The sequence below is a fragment of the Bos taurus genome, chromosome 7 (assembly GCF_002263795.3).
Source record: "Bos taurus isolate L1 Dominette 01449 registration number 42190680 breed Hereford chromosome 7, ARS-UCD2.0, whole genome shotgun sequence".
NCBI classification, from domain to species: domain Eukaryota; kingdom Metazoa; phylum Chordata; class Mammalia; order Artiodactyla; family Bovidae; genus Bos; species Bos taurus.
In genome coordinates this window covers 2296462-2317524 of record NC_037334.1, presented here as the reverse complement: position 1 = coordinate 2317524, position 21063 = coordinate 2296462, and the positions used below count along the sequence as shown (strand labels likewise).

General features: G+C 40.6%; 1 protein-coding gene across 2 annotated transcripts in view; it reads left to right on the top strand.

The window, feature by feature from the left end:
• Positions 1-21063, top strand: part of ZNF354C (zinc finger protein 354C) — a 40272-nt gene that overhangs the window by 1937 nt on the left and 17272 nt on the right. The window contains exon 2 of one of the 2 annotated variants that reach the window (XM_024995389.2): positions 780-867. In XM_024995389.2, coding sequence (XP_024851157.1) covers positions 780-867 — 88 coding nt within the window. The remainder of the gene's footprint in view (positions 1-779; positions 868-21063) is intronic. The other variant, XM_002688501.6, reaches the window with a different exon arrangement.

The window sequence follows — 21063 nt, the reverse complement described above, 5'->3', positions numbered from 1 at the left end:
TCTCGGGTTTTATGGTGATGGGATTCGTTTCTGGGTTGTCCTTAGCCAATCATTCTGACTCAGAGTCCTTCTTGGTGGTGCACGCCTTGGTCAGCCAAGATGGATGCCAGAGAGAAGGATTCTGGGAGGTGGTCAGACAGGTGATGTCTCCTTTTGACCTTTCCCGAATTCTTCTGGTTGGTGTAGGCTTATTAGTTCCCTGTACCTTACTAGGACGTCCTGTTGTAAAACAACTCATGCGAATAGTTACTATGGTGCCTGGCCAGGATGGGTGGTTTCAATCAGAGTGCTTCCCCTAACAACTCCATAGAAAAAGGGACGATATGTGTGGGCAAACTCCTTTATTGTGGTTTCTTCAGGAAGGAAATGGTGAAGCAAGGCAAACAGGCTTAGGATTGGCTAGATATGTTTGAAAGTGGCAGTCTGGGACACTCACGTTCGCTGTGACCATTTGAATGTATAGTTTAAAACTATCTTCAGGACTCCAGAACTCTGTGATGAGTCACAATTTGCTTAGATACAGCTAATAGAGCCCAGTGGATGTTAAAAAGCATCTATATATGGAAATTAGAATTATGGTTAATACAAGGTGGAGGTAGAGGTTGACAAATTGTCTTAGAACTTAATTGGCTTAGTAGGCACACTTTTAAACTTGGTTTGCCTCATTTATATGGCATGGCTTTGTTCGGACCTAATGGACATTATGGGTAGTTGTAACTTCCTTTTTCCAAGCCATGCTTTGACACCAGAGTTCTTCATGACACCTTTTTTCTTTGCAGACCTACCTTGTCAAGCACTCTGCTCTCCCTTGACAGGAAAACTGAGAAGGAAAGAATGGCCTTGGATTTGCTGCCTGCTCAGGTGACAGTAAGTACATTTTGTCTTTTCCATGAATTTCCCACTGTGTTCAGAGATGGTAGATATATTTCCATTCCTTGTCCAGCTACTTTGCTTTCCAGTGAAAACTATGGTGAATCTAGAGTCTGATGGTTTTTCCCATGGTCCTGGACTTACCAAGGGGTTGCTGAGGAATGTGCATCCTCTGTCCCTAGACAGAGGTCACTCTTAATTCACACCCAAACTCACTTCATGAGCAAAGATTGAGTTGGCTCTGAACATAGGCTTCCAGATAGGATAGGTGCTTGGTGAAGAGTAGGCGTATAGGCAGTCTTTATCTTCACCGGTGATAGAGTGTCACTGGAGCAAAGCCATGGAAGGGCCAAGAGACACGCTCAATAGGCATTTGTTGAGCACTGACAATGTACAGGGTGCTGTGCGTGTCACTGGGGATACAGAGGGGATATAGAGAGGAGAGGTGTTATTTCTGTCCTCAGGGAGTTTGGTACTGATCTTAGGAAATGACCAAATGCCCAAGAAAATTCAGGGAAGAGATTGGAGAAGTGGAGTTATTTTGAGCTGATACTGAAGGTTAGGACTGATGCCTGGTGGGCATCACAGAAGGAACTGAACTTGACCCGGGCTCTCAGGCTGACGCTGGGGAGGACCAAGGCCTCCCTCTTTCTTGGCACTTTCTCTGCCTTGCGCAACTGTGATGCTGAGCCATCTCATATCCCTCTCGTCCATCGGGCGCCTCTATCGCCTTCTCTTTTGTTTTTTTCCCTGCTATTTCAGATCCCCCTCCAGCTCTTGTTTCTTGGTCCTTTTGAGATCTCTTTTCATTATTTAACTCTCATTTTTCTCAGGATCTTTATCGACTCTCTCTCCTCAGACCTGAACTTTTTCCTAAAGATCCAGTCTGTCATTCCCAAACTCTTATGAAATATTTCTACATGGAACTTCTGTTATTCTCCCAACACCAACTTTCTTCCCTTGTTTGTCACTGGCTGCTTTTCTAAAAAGTAGTAGCAGCCCACAGTTTGAAAATGTGGACTCTGGAAGTTGATTTTATGAGTTCACATGCGGACTAACAAGGTGATGAAATAAAATTATTTTCTTCCTCTGTGCTTATTTCCTCATATGTAAGTGTGGTTAGTAATATACATGCCTTGTTTAAACTTGCTAATAGAGGACTGCTAATATCTGCATTTTACAGATGGGGAAACTGGGGCACAGAGAAGCAATTAACTTAATCACAGTTTTGTTGTTGTTCAGTTGCTCAGTCGTGTCCAACTCTTTGCGACCCCATGGACTGCAGCATGCCAGGTTTCCTTGTCCTTCACCATCTCCCGGAGCTTGCTCAAACATGTCCATAGAGTCAGTGATGCCATCCAACCATCTCATCCTCTGTCGTCCCCATCTCCTTCTGCCTTCAGTCTTTCCCAGCATAAGGGTCTTTGCTAATGAGTCAGCTCTTGACATTAGGTAGCCAAAGTATTTGAGCTTCAGCTTCAGCCTCAGTAATTCCAATGAATACTCAGGATTGATTTCCTTTGGGATTGACTGGTTTGATCTCTTTGCAATCCAAGGGACTCTTAAGAGTCTTCCAAAACAGTACAGTTCAAAAGCATCAGCTCTTCGGCATTCAGTTTTCTTTATGGTCCAACTCTCACATCCATACATGACTACTGGAAAAAGCATAGCTTTGACTAGATGGACCTTTGTCGGCAAAGTAGTGTTTCTGCTTTTTAATATACTGTCTAGGTTTGGCATAGCTTTTCTTCCAAGAAGCAAGTGTCTTTTAATTTCATGGCTGCAGTCACCATCTGCAGTGATCTTAGAGCCCAAGAAAATAAAGTGTGTCGCTTTTCCATAGTTTGTTGTGATCCACACATTCAAAGTCAGTGAAGTAGAAGTAGATGTTTTTCTCGAATTCTGTTACTTTCTCTATGATACAAGAAATGTTGGCAATTTGGTCTCTTGTTCCTTTTCTAAACCTAGCTTATACGACTGGAAGTTCTTGGCTCACATACTGCTGAAACCTAGGTTGATGGATTTTGAGCATAACCTTGCTAGCCTGTGAAAAAGTCCAATTGTACCATACTTTGAACATTCTTTGGCAGTGCCCTTCTTTGAGATTGTAATGAAAACTGACCTTTACCCGACCTGTGGCCACTGCTGAGTTTTCCAACTTGCTGGCATATTGAGTGCAGCACTTTCACAGCATTATCTCTCGGATTTTAAATAGCTTGGCTGGAATTCCATCACCTCCAATAGCTTTGTTCATAGTGATGCTTTCTAAGGCCCGCTTGACTTCACCCTCCAGGATGTCTGGCTCTAGGTGAATGACCATACCATCGTGCTTATCCAGGTCATGAAGATCTTTTTTGTATAGTTCTTCTGTGTATTCTTGCCACCTCTTCTTAATCTCTTCTCTTTCTGTTAAGAGCTTGATATTTCTGTCTTTTATCATGCCCATCCTTGCATGAAATATTCCCTTGATATCTCTACTTTTCTTGAAGAAATCTGTAGTCTTTCCCATTGAGTTGTTTTCCTCTATTTCTTTGCATTTTTAATTTAAAAAGGCCTTCTTATTTCTCCTTGCTATTCTCTGGAGCTCTGCATTCAGTTGTGTATATCTTTCCTTTTTTCCCTCTCTTCTTTCCTCAGCTATTTGTAAAGCCTCCTCAGACAACCAGTTTGCCATTTTGTATTTATTTTTCTTTGGGATGGTTTTGGTCACTGCCTCCTGTACAGTGTTAGAAAACTCCATCCATAGTTCTTCAGGTGCTCTGTCTACCAGATCAAATCCCTTGAATCTACTCATCACCACCACTGTATTATCAAGTGTGCTAAGTCACTTAAGTTGTATCCAGCTCTTTGCAACCTTATGGACTGTAGCCCACCAGGCTCCTCTGTCCATGGGATTCTCCAGGCAAGAATACTGGAGTGGGTTGCCATTTCCTCCTCTGGGGGATCTTCCCAACCCAGGGATCAAATCCATGTGTCTTATGTCTCCTGCATTGGCAGAGGGGTTCTTTACCACTAGTGCGACTTGGGAAGCCCTACTGTTGAATCATAAGAAATCTGATTTGTGTCACACCTGATTAGCCTAGTAGTTTTCCCTACTTTTGGCGTCTCTGGTGGCTCAGATGGTAAAGAATCTGCCTGCAGTGCGGGAGACCTGGGGTTGATCCCTGGATTGGGAATATCCCCTGGAGAGGGGAATGGCACCCCCTTCCAGTATTCTTGCCTGGAGAATTCCATGGACAGAGGACCTAGGTGGCTACAGTCTATGGGGTCCCAAAGAGTTGGACACAACTGAGCGACCAACACTTTCGTTTTCAGTTTTCCTTCTTTCTTCAATTTGAGGCTGAATTTTGAAATAGAGTGCTCATCACCTGAGCCACAGTCAGTTCTGGGTCTTGTTTTTGCTGACTGTATAGAGCTTCTCCATCTTCTGCTGCAAAGAATATAATCAGTCTGATTTTGGTATTGACTTTTTGGTGATGTCCATGTGTAGAGTCATCTCTTGTGCTTTGAAAGGGTGTTTGCTATGGCCAGTGTATTCTCTTGACAAAACTGTTAGCCTCTGTCTGCTTCATTTTGTATTCCAAGGCCAAACTTGCCTGCTATTCCAGGTATCTCTTGACTTTCTACTTTTGCATTCCAGTCCCCTATGATGAAAAAGACATTTTTTTTTTTGGTATTTGTTCTAGAAGGTCTTGTAGGTCTTCATAGAACTGATCAACTTGAGCTTCTTCAGCATTAGTGGATGGGGCATCAATTTTGATTACTGTGATGTTGAATGGTTTGCTTGGAAACAAATTGAGATCGTTCTGTCATTTTTGAGATTGTACCCAAGTACAATCACCATCACTGCAGATGGTGATTGCAGCCGTGAAATTAAAAGACACTTACTCCTTGGAAGGAAAGTTATGAATAATCTAGACAGCATATTAAAAAGCAGAGACATTACTTTGTCAACAAAGGTCCATCTAGTCAAGGCTATGGTTTTTCAGTAGTCATGTATGGATGTGAGAGTTGGACTATAAAGAAAGCTGAGTGCCAAAGAATTGATGCTTTTCAACTGTGGTGTTGGAGAAGACTCTTGAGAGTCCCTTGGACTGTAAGGAGATCCAACCAGTCCATTCTAAAGGAGATCAGTCCTGGGTGTTCATTAGAAGGACTGATGTTGAAGCTGAAACCCCAATACTTTGGCCACCTGATACGAAGAGCTGACTCATTGGAAAAGACCCTGATGCTGGGAAAGATTGAGGGCAGGAGGAGAAGGGGATGACAGAGGATGAGATGGTTGGATGGCATCACAGACTCAATGGACATGGGTTTGTGTGGACTCCAGGAGTTGGTGATGGACAGGGAGGCCTGGCGTGCCGTGGTTCATGGGATTGCAAAGAGTTAGACACAGCTGAGTGACTGAACTGAACTGAACCCAAGTACTGCATTTTGGATTTTTTGTTGACTATAAGGGCTACTCCATTTCTTCTAAGGGTTTCTTGCCCACAGTAGTAGATATAATGGTCATTGGAATTAAATTTGCCCATTTTCATCCATTTTAGTTCACTGATTTCTAAAATGTCAGTGTTCACTCTTGCCGTCTCCTACTTGACCACATCCAATTTACCTTGATTCATGGACCTAACATTCCAGGTTCCTAAGCGATATTGTTTATTATAGCATTAGACTTTACTTTCACCACCAAACACATTCACAGCTGTACATCATTTTCACTTTGACCCCATTGCTTCATTCTTTCTGGCTCTAGTAGAAATTGCCCTCTGCTCTTCCCTAGTGGTATATTGGACACCTTCCAACCTGGGGGACTCATCTCCCAGTATCATGTCTTTTTCCCTTTTCACACTGTTCATGGGGTTCTCACAGCAAGAACATTGTAGTGGTTTGCCGTTTTCTCCTTCAGTGGACCACAGTGTGTCAGAACTCTTCACTATGACCCATCTGTCTTGGGTAGCCCTGCAGGGCATAGCTCATAGCTTCATTGAATTATGTAAGCCCCTTCACCATAACAAGACTGTGATCCATGAAAGAAGGTATTCCATTTATCGAGTAATTTTAAATGATCAAATTTAAATGTTGTATTTTGAACAGGGAAGGTGATATATGGTATGTCAGTAAGAATTTTAAGGGCATGTAACAGTAATCATTTTTTATTAGTCACAATTGCTCTGGATCGAGAATGCAGGCTGATAGCAGGAACAATTTCTGTCTCCTATGCAAAGCCTGGGGTCTTAGCTGAAAGGCCCAAAGTTTAGAGGGTAGAATCATATAAAGTATCTTTCCCTCGCATGTATTGTAGTTGATGCCAGCTTGTGGCTGAGACCTTAGTTAGGGTTGTTGGATCAAACAGCCACCTGTAGTCTCTATGTGTCTTGTGCTTATAGGGTGGTGGCCAGATTCCAAGGGTGAGCATCACGTGAGCCAGGTGGGAAGCACCTTCTTGCCTCAGAAGTCACGTAACATTACCTCCACTGAATTCTAGTTGTCATAGCCCCCAGAATCCCCTGTGCTGATTCAAAGAAAGGAAATGTAGGCCTCACTTCTTGGTGGGAGAAGTGTCAGTGTCACATTATAGAAAAGCATGTTATATGGGAGGTGTATTGGTGTGGTCATCTTGGGATAGTACAGTCTGCCACAGCTGTCAGAATTAAAAGTGTACATGTACTTTGAGCCAGTAGTTCAATCTCTACCAGTTTATCTTTTTCTAAATAATATTTTTATCTGTTTATTTTTGGCTCTGCTGGGTCTTCATTGCTGTGCAGCTTTTCTCTAGTTGCAGAGAGCAGGGGCTTCTCTCTGGTTGTGGTGCATGGCCTTCTCATTGCAGTGGTTTCTATTTTGCAGAGCACTGGCTCTAGTACACATGGGCTTCAGTAACTGCAGCTTCCAGGTTCTAGAGTACAGGCTCAATAGTTGTGGCATACAGGCTTAGTTACTCTGTGGCATGTGGGATCTTCCTGGATCAGGGATTGAACCCAGGTCTCCTGCATTGGTGGGAAGTTCTTTACCACTGAGCCACTAGGGAAGCCCCTCTACCACTTTATGTTATAAATATAGGTGTACACATACCGAGAGATATCTGTGTGAGAATGGTCATTGCACATTGTATGTGATAGCAAGAAACAGAAACCATCTAAATACTCATCAATGAAGGAAATGATAAATAAGTTTGGGTATCTGTTCAATGGCATATATCATGAAGTTGTTAAAAAGAATAAGATTTGTATATGTAGATGTGGCAAGTCTGTACAATACAAGTTAAGCATGATTCAGAATTTTTCCATTAAAAACAAGAATACATATGTGTATTTGCACAAAACATTTCTGGAAAGAAAGACGAGAAACTTTATACCATTACCTATAGGATGGAGCTACTAAACACATCACTGTGTGTTCTTTTGTGCTCTTCATATTCTTTAGCATGTGTCTGTTTTCCTTTTGTTTAATGAAATGGCCAAAAGAACACATGAATGTTCAGTTGGATATGAATTTTGTAATATATTCTTAAAACATGAATAAAACTTGTCTATAATAGGATTTAGTGTGGTATATATTCATTTTATTTTCATGTTTTTTTTCTGATTTTTCTGAAGTTTTTATGTTTAATTGTGCACTTTTTAAAAAGTTAATGACATTTAAAAGGAAAAAGAATGTCATTTTGCTGGGAGTGTTCTAAGGCCCAGGGAGATGGGATGGAAGTATAGACAGAATATAGAGTTGCTGTGAGTATTCTACGTATAGCAGCAAGATGCCTGCTCAGGCTGCCATAACAAAATGCCACAGACTGAAAACAACAGAAATGTATTTCTCATAGTCCTAGAGGCTAGAAGTCTAAGATCAAGATGTTGGCAGGTTTGGTTTCTTCTGAGGCCTGTCTCCTTGGCTTGCAGAAGGCAAGGCGCAATTCTCACTGCATTCTTACATGGTCTTCTCTCTGTGCGTGTACATGTCTGGGTGCTAATCTCTTCTTATAAGGACACCAGGCATGTTGGATTAGGGCCCAATCTAAAGACCATATTCTAATTTACTTACATCTGCAAAGACCTTATTTCCAGAGTCTGAGAGTTCTAGAGGTTAGGACTTAAACATATGAACTGAGTGGTGGTGGTTTAGTCGCTAAGTCATGTCTGACTCTTGCAACCCCATGGACTGTAACCTGCCAGGCTCCTCTGTCCATGGGATTCTCCAGGCAAGAATACTGGAGTGGGTTGCCATTTCCTTTTCCAGGGGATATTCCAGACCCAGGAAATGGACCTGGGTCTCCTGCATTGCAGGCAGATTCTTTACCAATTGAGCTACAAGGGAAGCCTATAATTTCACTTGAACTGGGTAGTTCAGTTCAGTTCAGTTGCTCAGTCATGTCCGACTCTTTGTGACCCCACAAACTGCAGCACGCCAGGTTTCCCTGTCTGTCACCAACTCCTGGAGCTTACTCAAATTCATGTCCATCAAGTTGGTGATGCCATCCAGCCATCTCATCCTATGCCATCCCCTATTCCTGCCTTCAATCTTTACCAGCTTCAGGGTCTTTTCCAATGAGTCAGTTCTTCACATCAGATGGCCAAGGTATTGGAGTTTCAGCTTCAGCATCAGTCCTTCCAGTGAACACTCAGGACTGATCTCCTTTAGGATGGACTGGTTGGATCTCCTTGCAATCCAAGGGACTCTCAAGAGTCTTCTCCAACACCACAGTTCAAAAGCATCAGTTCTTTGGCACTCAGCTTTCTTTATAGTCCAATGCTCACATCCATACATGACCACTGGAAAAACCATAGCCTTGACTAGACGGACCTTTGTTGGCAAAGTAATGTCTCTGCTTTTGAATATGCTCTCTAGGTTAGTCATAACTTTTCTTCCAAGGAGTAAGTGTCTTTTAATTTCATGGCTGCAATCACCATCTGCAGTGATTTTGGAGCCCAGAAAAATAAAGTCACTCACTGTTGCCACTGTTTCCCCATCTATTTGCCATGAAGTGATGGGACCAGATGCCATGATCTTAGTTTTCTGAATGTTGAGCCTTAAGCCAACTTTTTTACTCTCCTCTTTCACTTTCATCAAGAGTCCCTTTAGTTCCTCTTCACTTTCTGCCTTAAGGGTGGTGTCATCTGCATATCTGAGGTTATTGATATTTCTCCCAGCAATCTTGATTCCAGCTTGTGCTTCCTCTAGCCCAGTGTTTCTCTTGATGTACTCTGCATATAAGTTAAATAAGCAGGGTGACAATATACAGCCTTGACATACTCCTTTTCCTATTTGGAACCAGTCTGTTATTCTATGTCCAGTTCTAACTGTTGCTTCCTGACCTGCATACAGGTTTCTCAAGAGGCAGGTCAGGTGGTCTGGTATTCCCATCTCTTTCAGAATTTTCCACAGTTTATTGTGATCCACACTGTCAAAGGCTTTGGCATAGTCAATAAAGCAGAAATAGATGTTTTTCTGGAACTCTCTTGCTTTTTTGATGATCCAGCAGATGTTGGCAATTTGATCTCTGGTTCCTCTGCCTTTTCTAAAACCAGCATGAACATCTGGAAGTTCATGGTTCATGTATTGCTGAAGTCTGGCTTGGAGAATTTTGAGCATTACTTTACTAGCGTGTGAGATAGCAGAGAAAAAGGGGACGACAGAGGATGAGATGGCTGGATGACATCACCGACTTGATGGACATGAGTTTGAGTGAACTCCAGGAGTTGGTGATGGACAGGGAGGCCTGGCGTGCTGTAATTCATGGGGTCACAGAGTCGGACACGACTGAGTGACTGAACTGAACTGAACTGAACTGAGATAGCAGAATAAAAAGGAAATCACAGTTAGGCACATCACTGATCAGTGCTGTGCAATAGCAATATAATATGAACCATGAATGCAAGCCACATATGTAACTTAAAACTTTTGGAGTAGCACATCAAGATGGCAAAGGAGTAGGATGTGGAGCTCACCTTCTCACCATATATACATCAAAAATACATCTATATTTGGAAAAACTCTCACAGAACATCTACTGAATGCAAGCAGAAGACCTCAGACCTACAAAAGAGCAAGAGTATCTCCATGTAACTGGGTAGGACAAAAGGAAAAAAAAAAAAAGAAATCAGAACAGGACCTGTGCCACTGGGAGGGAGGAAAAGTTGTGAAGGAGGAAAAGTTTCTACACACAGAGAAGTCCCCTCACTGGTGGATAGATTGGCCAGGACATAGGGGGAATGCTGAAGCCTCTGAAGAAAGCACAGTAACAGGTTTGCAGAGGGCAAACCAAAGAGAGAACTATACAGACAGTTGTTGTTGACTGGCACTCCCCAGCTTGACAAGCTCATCCATTGGAGTGGTTGGGGCTGGATGCTGATACTTGGGCTTTGGGAGTCAGACCCAGGGGAGAGCATTAAGGTTGACTGTATGAAGACAGCCAGAAGGTCTAGGGTGTGGTTTGCCGAAACCAAGGGAGTCCAGGAAGAAGCCTGGATCTGCCAGAGATGCAAGACACCATTGTTGGGAGTAATGCAAGGAGAGGGGCGGGCCCTCCAAAGGAGCATCTTTCTCTGTGCACTCTTAGGCAGCAGGGCACCACCTGCTACCTACAGGGGCAGATGCAAGCCACTGCTGCTGTCTTAGACTCCAGAGGCAGCTGCAAACTACTGCCACTGCCAAGCATCCTGTAAACAGGTGCAGGTCCCTGCCCCCACCTTCTCAAGGGTGTGCTCTTGGTGACCCATCACTGCTGCTGAAAGTCCCACAACGCAGCACCAACCACTGCCCCTTCCTCCCCAGAGTATGTGCAACCAGCTGCCTACACTGAGGGACCCAGACTGGGAGCTAACTGCTGCCCTTTTCTTGCTGGGAGTGTGGAAGCAGGCCATGCACTTGCATAACCCCTATCAATGACCAGCACATGCTGGGGAAGGAGACAGCAAATATCCAAACCAAAAAAAGGCCTCACATCAAAAAAAAAATTAAACCCACACAAGACATGCAGGGATGTTCCTGCATATAAATAGCTCTCCAAGACTACAGTAGATATTTGTTTGTTTGTTTGTTTTTTTCTAATTTTATTTTATTTTTAAACTTTACATAATTGTATTAGTTTTGCCAAATATCAAAATGAATCTGCCACGGGTATACATGTGTTCCCCATCCTGAACCCTCCTCCCTCCTCCCTCCCCATACCATCCCTCTGGGTCGTCCCAGTGCACTAGCCCCAAGCATCCAGTATCGTGCATCGAACCTGGACTGGCAACTTGTTTCTTACATGATATTTTACATGTTTCAATGCCATTCTCCCAAATCTTCTCACCTTTGAAACTCATTGAGTTAGAAAAATATAAGCAAACAGAAGAAGCAAAGAAACCACTGTCAGTTAAAAGACCAAGAGAATTCCCCTGAAGGAACAAACAATGAAACAGACTCTTCAGTCTAACAGACACTGAGTTCAAAAAGGAGGCAATGAAAATATTGAATTACTTTAAAAAAAACTGTCAACAGAAATGTAGATTATTGTAAAAAGGAGTGGAAACTATAAAGAGGAGTCAAGGAAAATTGGAGCATTCATCTGCCAAGATAAAAGCTGCACTCAAGACAGAATAGAAGAATGAATAATACAGAAGAAAGGATAAATGATCTAGAAGATTGAATAATGGTATTTACCCAATCAAAACAATGGAAAGCCAAATGAAAAAACAAAAGCAATATAAGAGACAAATGAGATAATATAAGGCAGGCCAATCCACAGAAGGAGAAGAAAGATAAAAGGGGATTGAAAATATATTTGAAGAAATTATGGCTGAAAACTTCCCAAACATAGGAAGGAAACAGATATCCAGATAAAGGAAGTACATAGGGCCACAAACAAGATAAGCCCAACCAGACCTACTCCAAGATATATTATAATAAAAATGTCAAAAGTTAAAGATAAAGGATTCTAAAGGTAGTAAGAGAAAAACAAAGAGTTAATTACAAACAGATCCATTAAGGCTATGAGCAGATTTCCCTCAGAAACACTGTAGGCCAGCTGGAAGTGACAAAATATATTCAGTCTTGAAAGAGAAAATTTTCTAACCTAGAATACTCTATCAAGCATGATTATCATTTAGAGTAGGTGAAAAAAAGAATTTCTCAGACTAGCAAACATTTAAAAAATATAGCAATACTATAATATAATTAAATATTATAAATATAATACCTAAAAGAAATATTGAAACATCTTCTCTAAACAGAAAAGAAGCAAGAAGATATAGGAAGGAGGAAATCACAGTTGGAAAGTAGCCAGTATACAGATTTAAAAAAAAAAATCTTATTTGTGAGAGCAATAACTAAACACAAGGAACAGCAAAAGGCATAGAAAAGGGCATCAGAATCATAAAATCTGGGGAAAGAGGATAAGAAAATCTAGGTTCTTTTTCTTTCTTTCTTATTCAGAATGTGTGACTAATATGACTATGAGTGTAAAGCAAGCAGATGAAGGAGTTAACATACTTGAAAAACAGGGCAGCCATAAATCAAAAACATACAATAGATTCAGAAAAACCAAAAAGAGGAGAGCACAAATATAAAACAAAAGAAGTCATCAAACCAGAAAAAGGACAAAGAATCAACTGGAAAGCAAGATTTGAAATGGCAATAAATACATCACTTTGCTGATAAAGGTCCATGTAGTCAAAGCTCTGGTTTTTCCAGTAGTCATGTACAGATATGAGAGTTGGGTCGTAAAGAAGGTTGAGTGCCAAAGAATTGATGCTTTCAATTTGTGGTGCTGGAGAAGACTCTTGAGAGTCTCTTGGACTGCAAGGAGATCAAACCAGTCAGCCCTAAAGGAAATCAACCCTTCACTGGAAGGACTGTTGCTGAAGCTGAAGCTCCACTACCTTGGCTACTTGATGGAAAGAGCCAACTCATTGGAAAAGACTCTGATGCTGAGAAAGATTCAAGGCAAAAGAAGAAGTGGGTGACAGAGGATGAGATGGTTAGATAGCATCATTGACTCAGTGGACAGAGTTTGAGCAAACTCTGGGAGATAGTAGAGGAAAGAGGGGCCTGGCATGTTGCAGTCAGTGGGGTCGCAAAGAGTTGGACACAACTTAGTGACTAAACAACAACAATAATTACCTTAAATGTCAATGGACTAAATAATCAAAACACATAGAATGGCAGGCTGGATAAAAGAACAGGAATGTTTGATATGCTGCCCACAAGAGACCCACCTTAGGGCAAAGGATTCACATAGATTGAAAGTGAAGGGATGGAAAAAAGGTACTTAATGCAAATAGAAATGACAAGAAAGCAGGAGTTGCAGTAGACTTTAAAGACTATAAAGAAAGAAGGACACTGTATAATGATAAAAAGATCATAACAAGAAGAGCATATTACACTCATCAACTTAATATGCACTTAATATAGGAGCACCCAAATACATAAATACTAAATAAAGGGAGAAATTGATGGAAATACAATAACAGTAGGAGACTTTAACACCCCACTCACATCAGTGGACAGATCTCCTAGACAAAATCAGTAAGGCAACTAAATAAAACAATAGAACAGTTAGATTTAATTAGTGTTTTCAGGACATTACATCAAAATAAAGACAAATCAGAATACACATTCTTTTCAAGTGCACACAGAACATTTTCTAGGATTTATCACACATTAGGGCACAAAACTTAATAAATTTAAAACTATAGAAATTATTTCAAGCATCTTATCTGATCACAATGGCATGAAACTAGAAATGAACCACAGGAAAAGAAGTGAAAAAAAAATTACTGCATGGAGACCAAACAACATGCTACTGAAAAACCAGTGGGTCAATGAGGAAATAAAAAGGAATATTTAAAAAGAACCTTGAGACAAATCACAGTGAAAACACAACCATACAAAATCTGTGAGAGGCAGCAAAAGCAATTTGTACAGGGAAGTTCACAGTGATACAGGCCTTCATCAAAAACTAAGAAAAATCTCAAGTAAACAATTAAAACTGCCACCTAAAGAATTAGAAGAACAATCAAAACATAAAGTCAGCAGAAGGAAGGAAATAATAAAGATCAGAGAGGAAATAAATAAAATCAAGATTTAAAAAAAAAAAAAACTAGAAAAAAATCAATAAAACCAGTAGTTGGTTCTTTGAAAGGATAAACAAAATTGACAGCCCTTTAGCCAGGCCCATGAAGAAGAAGAGAGAACCCAAATAGACTAAATAAGAAATGAAAAAGGTGAAATCTCAACTGATACTGCAGAAATGCAAAAAACCCTCAAGAGAATACTATGAACAATTATGCATGCATGCAGGCAGCACATGCTTAGTCGTGTCTGACTCTTTGTGACCCCATGGACTCTAGCCTGCCAGGATCCTCTGTCAAAATTGACAACCTAGAAGAAATGGATGACTTTCTAGAAACACACATACCACAAGTTGAATCAAGAAGAAATTGATGATTTGAACAGACCAATCACTAGAAGTGACATAGAATCTGTAATTTAAAAGAGAAACTACCTACAAACAAAAGTTTAGGGCCAGATGTCTTCATAGGTAAATTCTACTAAACGTGCAAAGGTGAATTTATGCTGATTCTTCTCAAACTCTCAAAAGATTGAAGAGGAGGAAACACTCCCAAAGACATTCTATGAAGCCACCATCACCCTGATACCCAAACCAGGGAAAGACATCACCAAAAAAGAAATTTACAGTCCAATATTTTGAATATGGAGCTTCTCTGGTGGCTCAGAAGTAAAGAATCTACCTGCCAATACAGGAGACATGGATTCAATCTCTGGGTCAGGAAGATGCTCTGGAGAAGAAAATGGCAACCCACTCTAGTATTCCTGCCTAGGAAATCCTATGGACAGAGGAGCCTGGTGGGCTACAGTTCATGGGGTCCTGAAGAGTTGGACATGACTGAATGACAATAAAATATTTGAATATAGTTGCAAAAATTCTCAACAAAATATTAGCATACCAAATCCAACAACACATAAAAAAGATTATACATCCTCACCAAGTGGGATTCATCCCAAGTTCACAAAGATAGTTCAACATTTGCAAATCAATCAATGTAATACACCACATTAACAAAAGAAAAGTATAGAAAACTACAGGATCATCTCAATAGATATAAAAAAAGTGTCTGACAGAATTCAACATTCATTCATGATAAAAACTCTTACAAAAGTGGGAATAGATGGGCCATATCTCAATATAATAAAAAGTAAATCTCAACATAATAAAAGCCACTTATAAAACCCACAATCAATACAGTACTCAGTGGTAAAATGCTAACAGCCTTCTTATTGAAAAACTGAAGCAAGACAAGGATGCCCAGTCTTACCACTTCTATTCAGCATAGTATTGGAGGTCCTGGCCAAGCAACCAGACAAGAAAAAGGAATGAAAGACATCCAAATTGGAAGGGGAGAGGTAAAATTATCATTATATGCAGATGACGTGACACTATATATAAAACCCTAAGGACTCAATGCAAAACCTACTAGATCTGATAAATGAGCTCAGCAAAGTAGCCATGTAAGATTAATATTCAAAAACCAGTTGCCATTTCTGTACACTAGCAGTGAAATATCAGAAAGGGAATGTAAAAAGATACATTTAAAAATAGCACCCTTAAATATAAAATACCTAGGAATAAACCTGACCAAGGAGGTGAAAGACTTGTACACTGAGAACTATAGACATTAATAAAAGCAATTAAAGAGGATTAAAAGAAATGGAAAGATATTCTATGCTGTTGGATTGGAAGAATTAATATTATTAAAATGGCAATACAACCCAAAGCCATATACAGATTTAATGTGATCCCTATCAAAATGCCTATGACATTTCTTCACAGAACTAGAACAAATAATCCAAAATTTTATATGGAATTGTAAAATCCAGAATTGGCAAAGCAGTTCTGAGGTAAAAAAAAAAAAAAAAACGGGCACAACTCTCCCAGACTTCAGACAATATCACAATGCTACAGTAATCAAAACGTGTGGTACTGGTGTAGAACAGACATACAGATCAATGGAAGAGAATAGGGAGCCATAAATAAACTCACACACCTACAGTCAATTAATATTTGACAAAGGAGACAAGAATATAAAATAGGAAAAAGTCTCTTTAACAAGCGGTACTGGGAAAGTTGGACAGCTGCATGTAAATCAATGAAGTTAGAACACATCCTCACACCATGCACAGAAATAAACTCAAAAGGGCTTAAAGAGTTAAACAAGACATGACACCACAGAACTCCTAGAAGAGAGCATGGGCAAAACATTCTCTGACATAAGTCATACCAATGTTTCCTTAGGTCAGTCTCCCAAGGCAATAGAAATGAATTAACAAATAGGACATAGTCAAACTTATGAGATTTTGCACAGCAAATGAAACCATTAAAAAGAAAAGACAAAAAGATTATGAAATGGGAGAAAATATTCGCAAATCCTGGGACTTAATTTTCAAAATATACAAACAACCTGAACAACCCAACAGCAACAGAACCCCATCAAAAAATGGGCAGAAGATCTTAATAGACTTTCCTTGAAAGAGGACAAATATGGCCAGTAGGCACATGAAAAGATGCTCAATGTGGCTAATTATTAGAGAAATGCAAATCAAATTACAATGAGGTACCACCTCACACTGGTCAGAATGGTCATCATACCAGGAGAGTGGAAGAAGATGACAGAGGAGTGAGATGAGGAGATTGTCAACCTCCCCACAAATACATCAAAAAACTCATCAAAATACCAAACAACCCCTACAAAACAACCTCTAGGTGATAGCAGAAGACCCCAGGCCTCCAGGAGGGGCAAGCTAAGCTCCCTGAAATGAGGTAGGAGAGAGGATGGAGACATAAAAAGGGAAAAGACAAAGAACTCCTGGACAGGAGCATGTACCCCAAGAGAGGGAATCCTGAAACAGGAAGGATTCCCATGCACTGGGAAGCTCACTCACAGGCAGGCCCAAGGGCGAGCGGCGGAATCTCAGAAAACTGGGCAAAGCAAGGACTAAGAGGGCAGAAAACAGAGAAAGTTGCAATTCTCAGCCCATAAAAGGTGCTCAGACTGTGGCCCCGACCAGACAGCAGGCTTGGGGAACTGAGAGAAGCCCATAGAAGTCCCGCAGCACAGAAGGCAGGCCGGGTTGCCTAGAGAAGGGAAGCATACAAACCTCTGCAGCACACACAACCCTTGCGGTGCAGAGGGCAGGCTGGGGTAGCTGAGAGTGGCACAGCATACAAACCTCTCCAGTGCACACAAACCTCAGGGTGCAGAGGGTGGGCCTGGGGAGCCAAAAGAACATACAAGCCCTGCAGCATAGAGGCTGGGCCAGTGAGCCAAAAACAAGCCCTGTGAAGCAGAGTGGCTGGTGAGCCGAAATAAGTTCACATAAGCCCTGTGATAATAGAAGGTGGCCTGGTGAGCTGAAACAAGTGCACACAAGCCCCATGACACAGGGGGTAAGCTCAGGGGGCTGACAGAAGCCCATACAAGTTTCTGAGATGCAGAGGGTGTGGTCGGGGAGCTGAGAAAAGATCCTCACAAGCTCCTACCTAGCAAGCTTTGGCCTGTAGTGCAGGGTGGGACCAGGGAACAGAAGCATTGGCAAAGGTTCTAGGGACAAATAGAGGGTTGGCGGCAGATAAGATATGCTGAGAGGGCCACTTTGATGTGGCTGTGGAAATAGAAGTGTCTAACACTGACTCATTGGAAAAGACCCTGATGCTGGGAAAGATTGAGGGCAGAAGGAGAAGGGGACAATAGAGGATGAGATGGTTGGATGGCATCACCAACTCGATGGACATGGGTTTGGGTGGACTCCGGGAGTTGGTGATGGACACGGAGGCCTGGTGTGCTACGGTTCATGGGGTCACAGAGAGTCGGACACGACTGAGTGACTGAACTGAACTGACTGAACACTGCCAAGGCCAGAGGATTGCCCAAAGACATACTGAACTCATAGACACCCCAAAACCTACTACTGGACACTGCACTGCCCTTCAGAGAGACAAGATCCAGCTCCATCAACCAGAACACAGGCACAAGCTCCCCCAACCAGGAAAACATCACAGGACACTAATCCAACCTCATCCGTGGAGGCAGACCACAACCAAGAAGAACTATGACCTTGAGAACTTTTCCTATAAAGCACACTGTTTATTCCCCCTACATGTTTCTACCTTCACATTAGCCTTTTTCAGGGCTGTAGAGTTTTCCTTGTTTAAAATTTTCATTTTAAGATTTTTTTTCTTTTTTTTTCACCTTTTTTTGTGATTTTTCTTATTTGTTTTTGATATATTTGACTGCTTTTCTTATAGTTCTTTACCAGCTAATCCTGAATATATATATTGTAGGATATGTGTGTATATATATATATATATATACACACACACACACGTATATGTATATAGTGGCTAATCCTGAATATATATAAATCTTTTCCACATATGTCTATTTATCTTTGCTTTTCTCTTTTTTTAACCTTCTTTTCCACCCCTTCCTTTTCTTTTCTCTGCCTTCTCTTTTTTTCCTCCTTTTTCTTCTCCCTTTTTTCCTTCACTCTTTCTTTTTTCACCAAGCAAGTTAAATTGCTGAGCTCTCTTTGCTATGTTCCCTAGTCTGCACTCTGCTCAGGCTCAGTTTTCCAGATTGAGCTTTAGTTAGCTCTGCTTTTAATTGGTCAATATCACTTTGGGTTTCCCTTGTTCACCAAGTCAATCTCCTGTACTCTTTTCCTTAGAATGCTTTGGTTATAACTGTGTGTGTGGAGTGTGTGTATATATCCCATTATTTCTGTAATTATCTGCTTGATCGCCCACTAGAACACAGGCACAAGTCACCCCTAACAAGAAGTCAACACAAACCACTCAATCAACCTTTCCCTCCAAGGGCAAAAACCAAAAGGAAGAATGAATACAACCCTAAAGGGAGACCTCAATTGGAGCAAGTTAGAAAAAAAAATGAAAAGACAGAGAAATACAGCACAAATCAAAGAACAAGGTAGAAACTCACAAGACCAAATAAACAAAGAGCAAATAAGCAATTTACCTGAAAGAGAATTCAGAATAATGATAGTAAAGATGCTCCGAAGACGTGAAAATAGAATGAAGAAAATGCAAGAAACAATTAATACAATCACCAAGGACATGGAAGAAATTAAGCAAACAAGTGAGTAACACAACTACCTGAATTAAAAATACCCAAGAAGGAAGCAGTAGCAGAATAACTGGGGCAGAAGGGATAAGTGAGCAGGAAGATAGAATGGTGGAAATAACTGCTGAAGAGCAGAATAAAGGAAGAAGAGTGAAAAAAAATTGAGGACAACCTCAGAGAAGTTTGGGCTTCCCTGGTGGCTCACCTGGTAAAGAATGCCCCTGCAATGTGGGAGACCTGGGTTCAATCCCTGGGATGGGAAGATACCCTGGAGAAGCAATGGCTACCCACTCCAGTATTCTGGCCTGGAGAATTCCATGGACTGTATACTCCATGGGGTCACAAAGAGTCAGACACAGCTGAGCGACTTTCACTTCACTTCAGAGGCCTTTGGGACAATATTAAACACACCAGCATTCGAGTTATAGGGGTCCCAGAGGAAGAAGAAAAGAGAAAAGCACCGAGAAAATTTTTCAAGAAATTACAGTTGAAAACTTCCCCAACATTGGAAAGGAAATAGTCAATCAAGTCCAAGAAGTGCAGAGAGTCCCTTATAGGATAAACCCAAGGAGAAACACATTGAGACACATATTAATCAAGCTAACAGAGATTAAACATAAAGAAAGAATATTAAAAGCAGCAAGGGAAAAGCAACAAGTAACATATGAGGGAAAACCCATACAATTAACAGCGGATCTTTCAGCAGAAACTCTGCAGGACAGAAGGGAATGGCAGGATATATTTAAAGTACTGAAAGAAAAAATCTACAACCAAGATTAGTATACCCAGCAAAGATCTCACTCAGAATTGATGGAGGAATCAAAAGCTTTATAGACAACAAAAGTTAAGAGAATTTAGCACCACCAAATTAGCCTTCCAACAAATACTAAAGGGACTTACATAGCCAGTAAACACAAGAGAAAGGAAAGACCTACAAAAACAAACCCAAAACAATCAAGAAAATGCTAATAGGAACATATATATCAATAATTACCTTAAATGTAAATGGATTAAATGCACCAACCAAAAGATACAGACTGACTGAATGTTCAGATACAAAAGCAAGACCCATATATATGCTGCCTACAGGAGATCCATTTCAGACCAAGAAACACATACAGATTGAAAGTAAAAGTATGGAAAAAATACTCCATGTGAATGGAAACCAAAAGAAAGCTGGAGTGGCAATCATTATTTCAGACAAAAATAGACTTTAAAATAAATATTATAAGAGACAAAAAAGTACACTACATAATAATCAAAGGGTCAATCCAAGAAGAAGACATAACAATTGTAAATATTTATTCACCCAACATAGGAGCACCTCAATACATAAAGCAAATAATAACAGGCATAAGAGGGGAAATCAACAAGAACACAATAATAGTAGGGGATGTTAACACCCCATTTAACACCAATGGACAGATCATCAAAACAGAGAATCAATAGGGAAACACAAACCTGAAATGAAACATTAGACCAGATGGACCTAATTGATATCTTCAGGACTTTCTATCCAAATGCAGAAGAGTACTTTCTTCTCAAGTGCACACGGAACATTCTCCAGAATAGACCACATCTTGAGCCACAAATCAAGCCTCAGTAAATTTAAGAAAGTTTAAATTATATCAAGTATCTTCTCTGACCACAACGCTATGAGACTAGATATCAACCCCAGGAAAAGAAATGCAAAAAACACAAACTCATGGAGGTTAAGTAATACATTACTAAGTATCAAAGAGGTCATTGAAAGTATAAGAAGGGAAATAGAAAGTTCCTAGAAACAAATGACAATGAAAACATGATGACCCAAAACCTATGGGATTCAGCAAAAGCAGTTCTAAGAGGGAAGTTTATAGCAATACAATCATACCTCAAGAAACAAGAGAAACATAGAATAGACAACCTAACTTAACAGCTAAAACAACTGGAAAAAGAACAAAACCCCCCAAAATTAGTAGAAGGAAAGAAATAAGAAAGATCAGAGCAGAAATAAATGAAAAAGAAATGAAGGAAACAGTGGCAAAGATTAATAAAACTAAAAGCTGGTTCTTTGAGA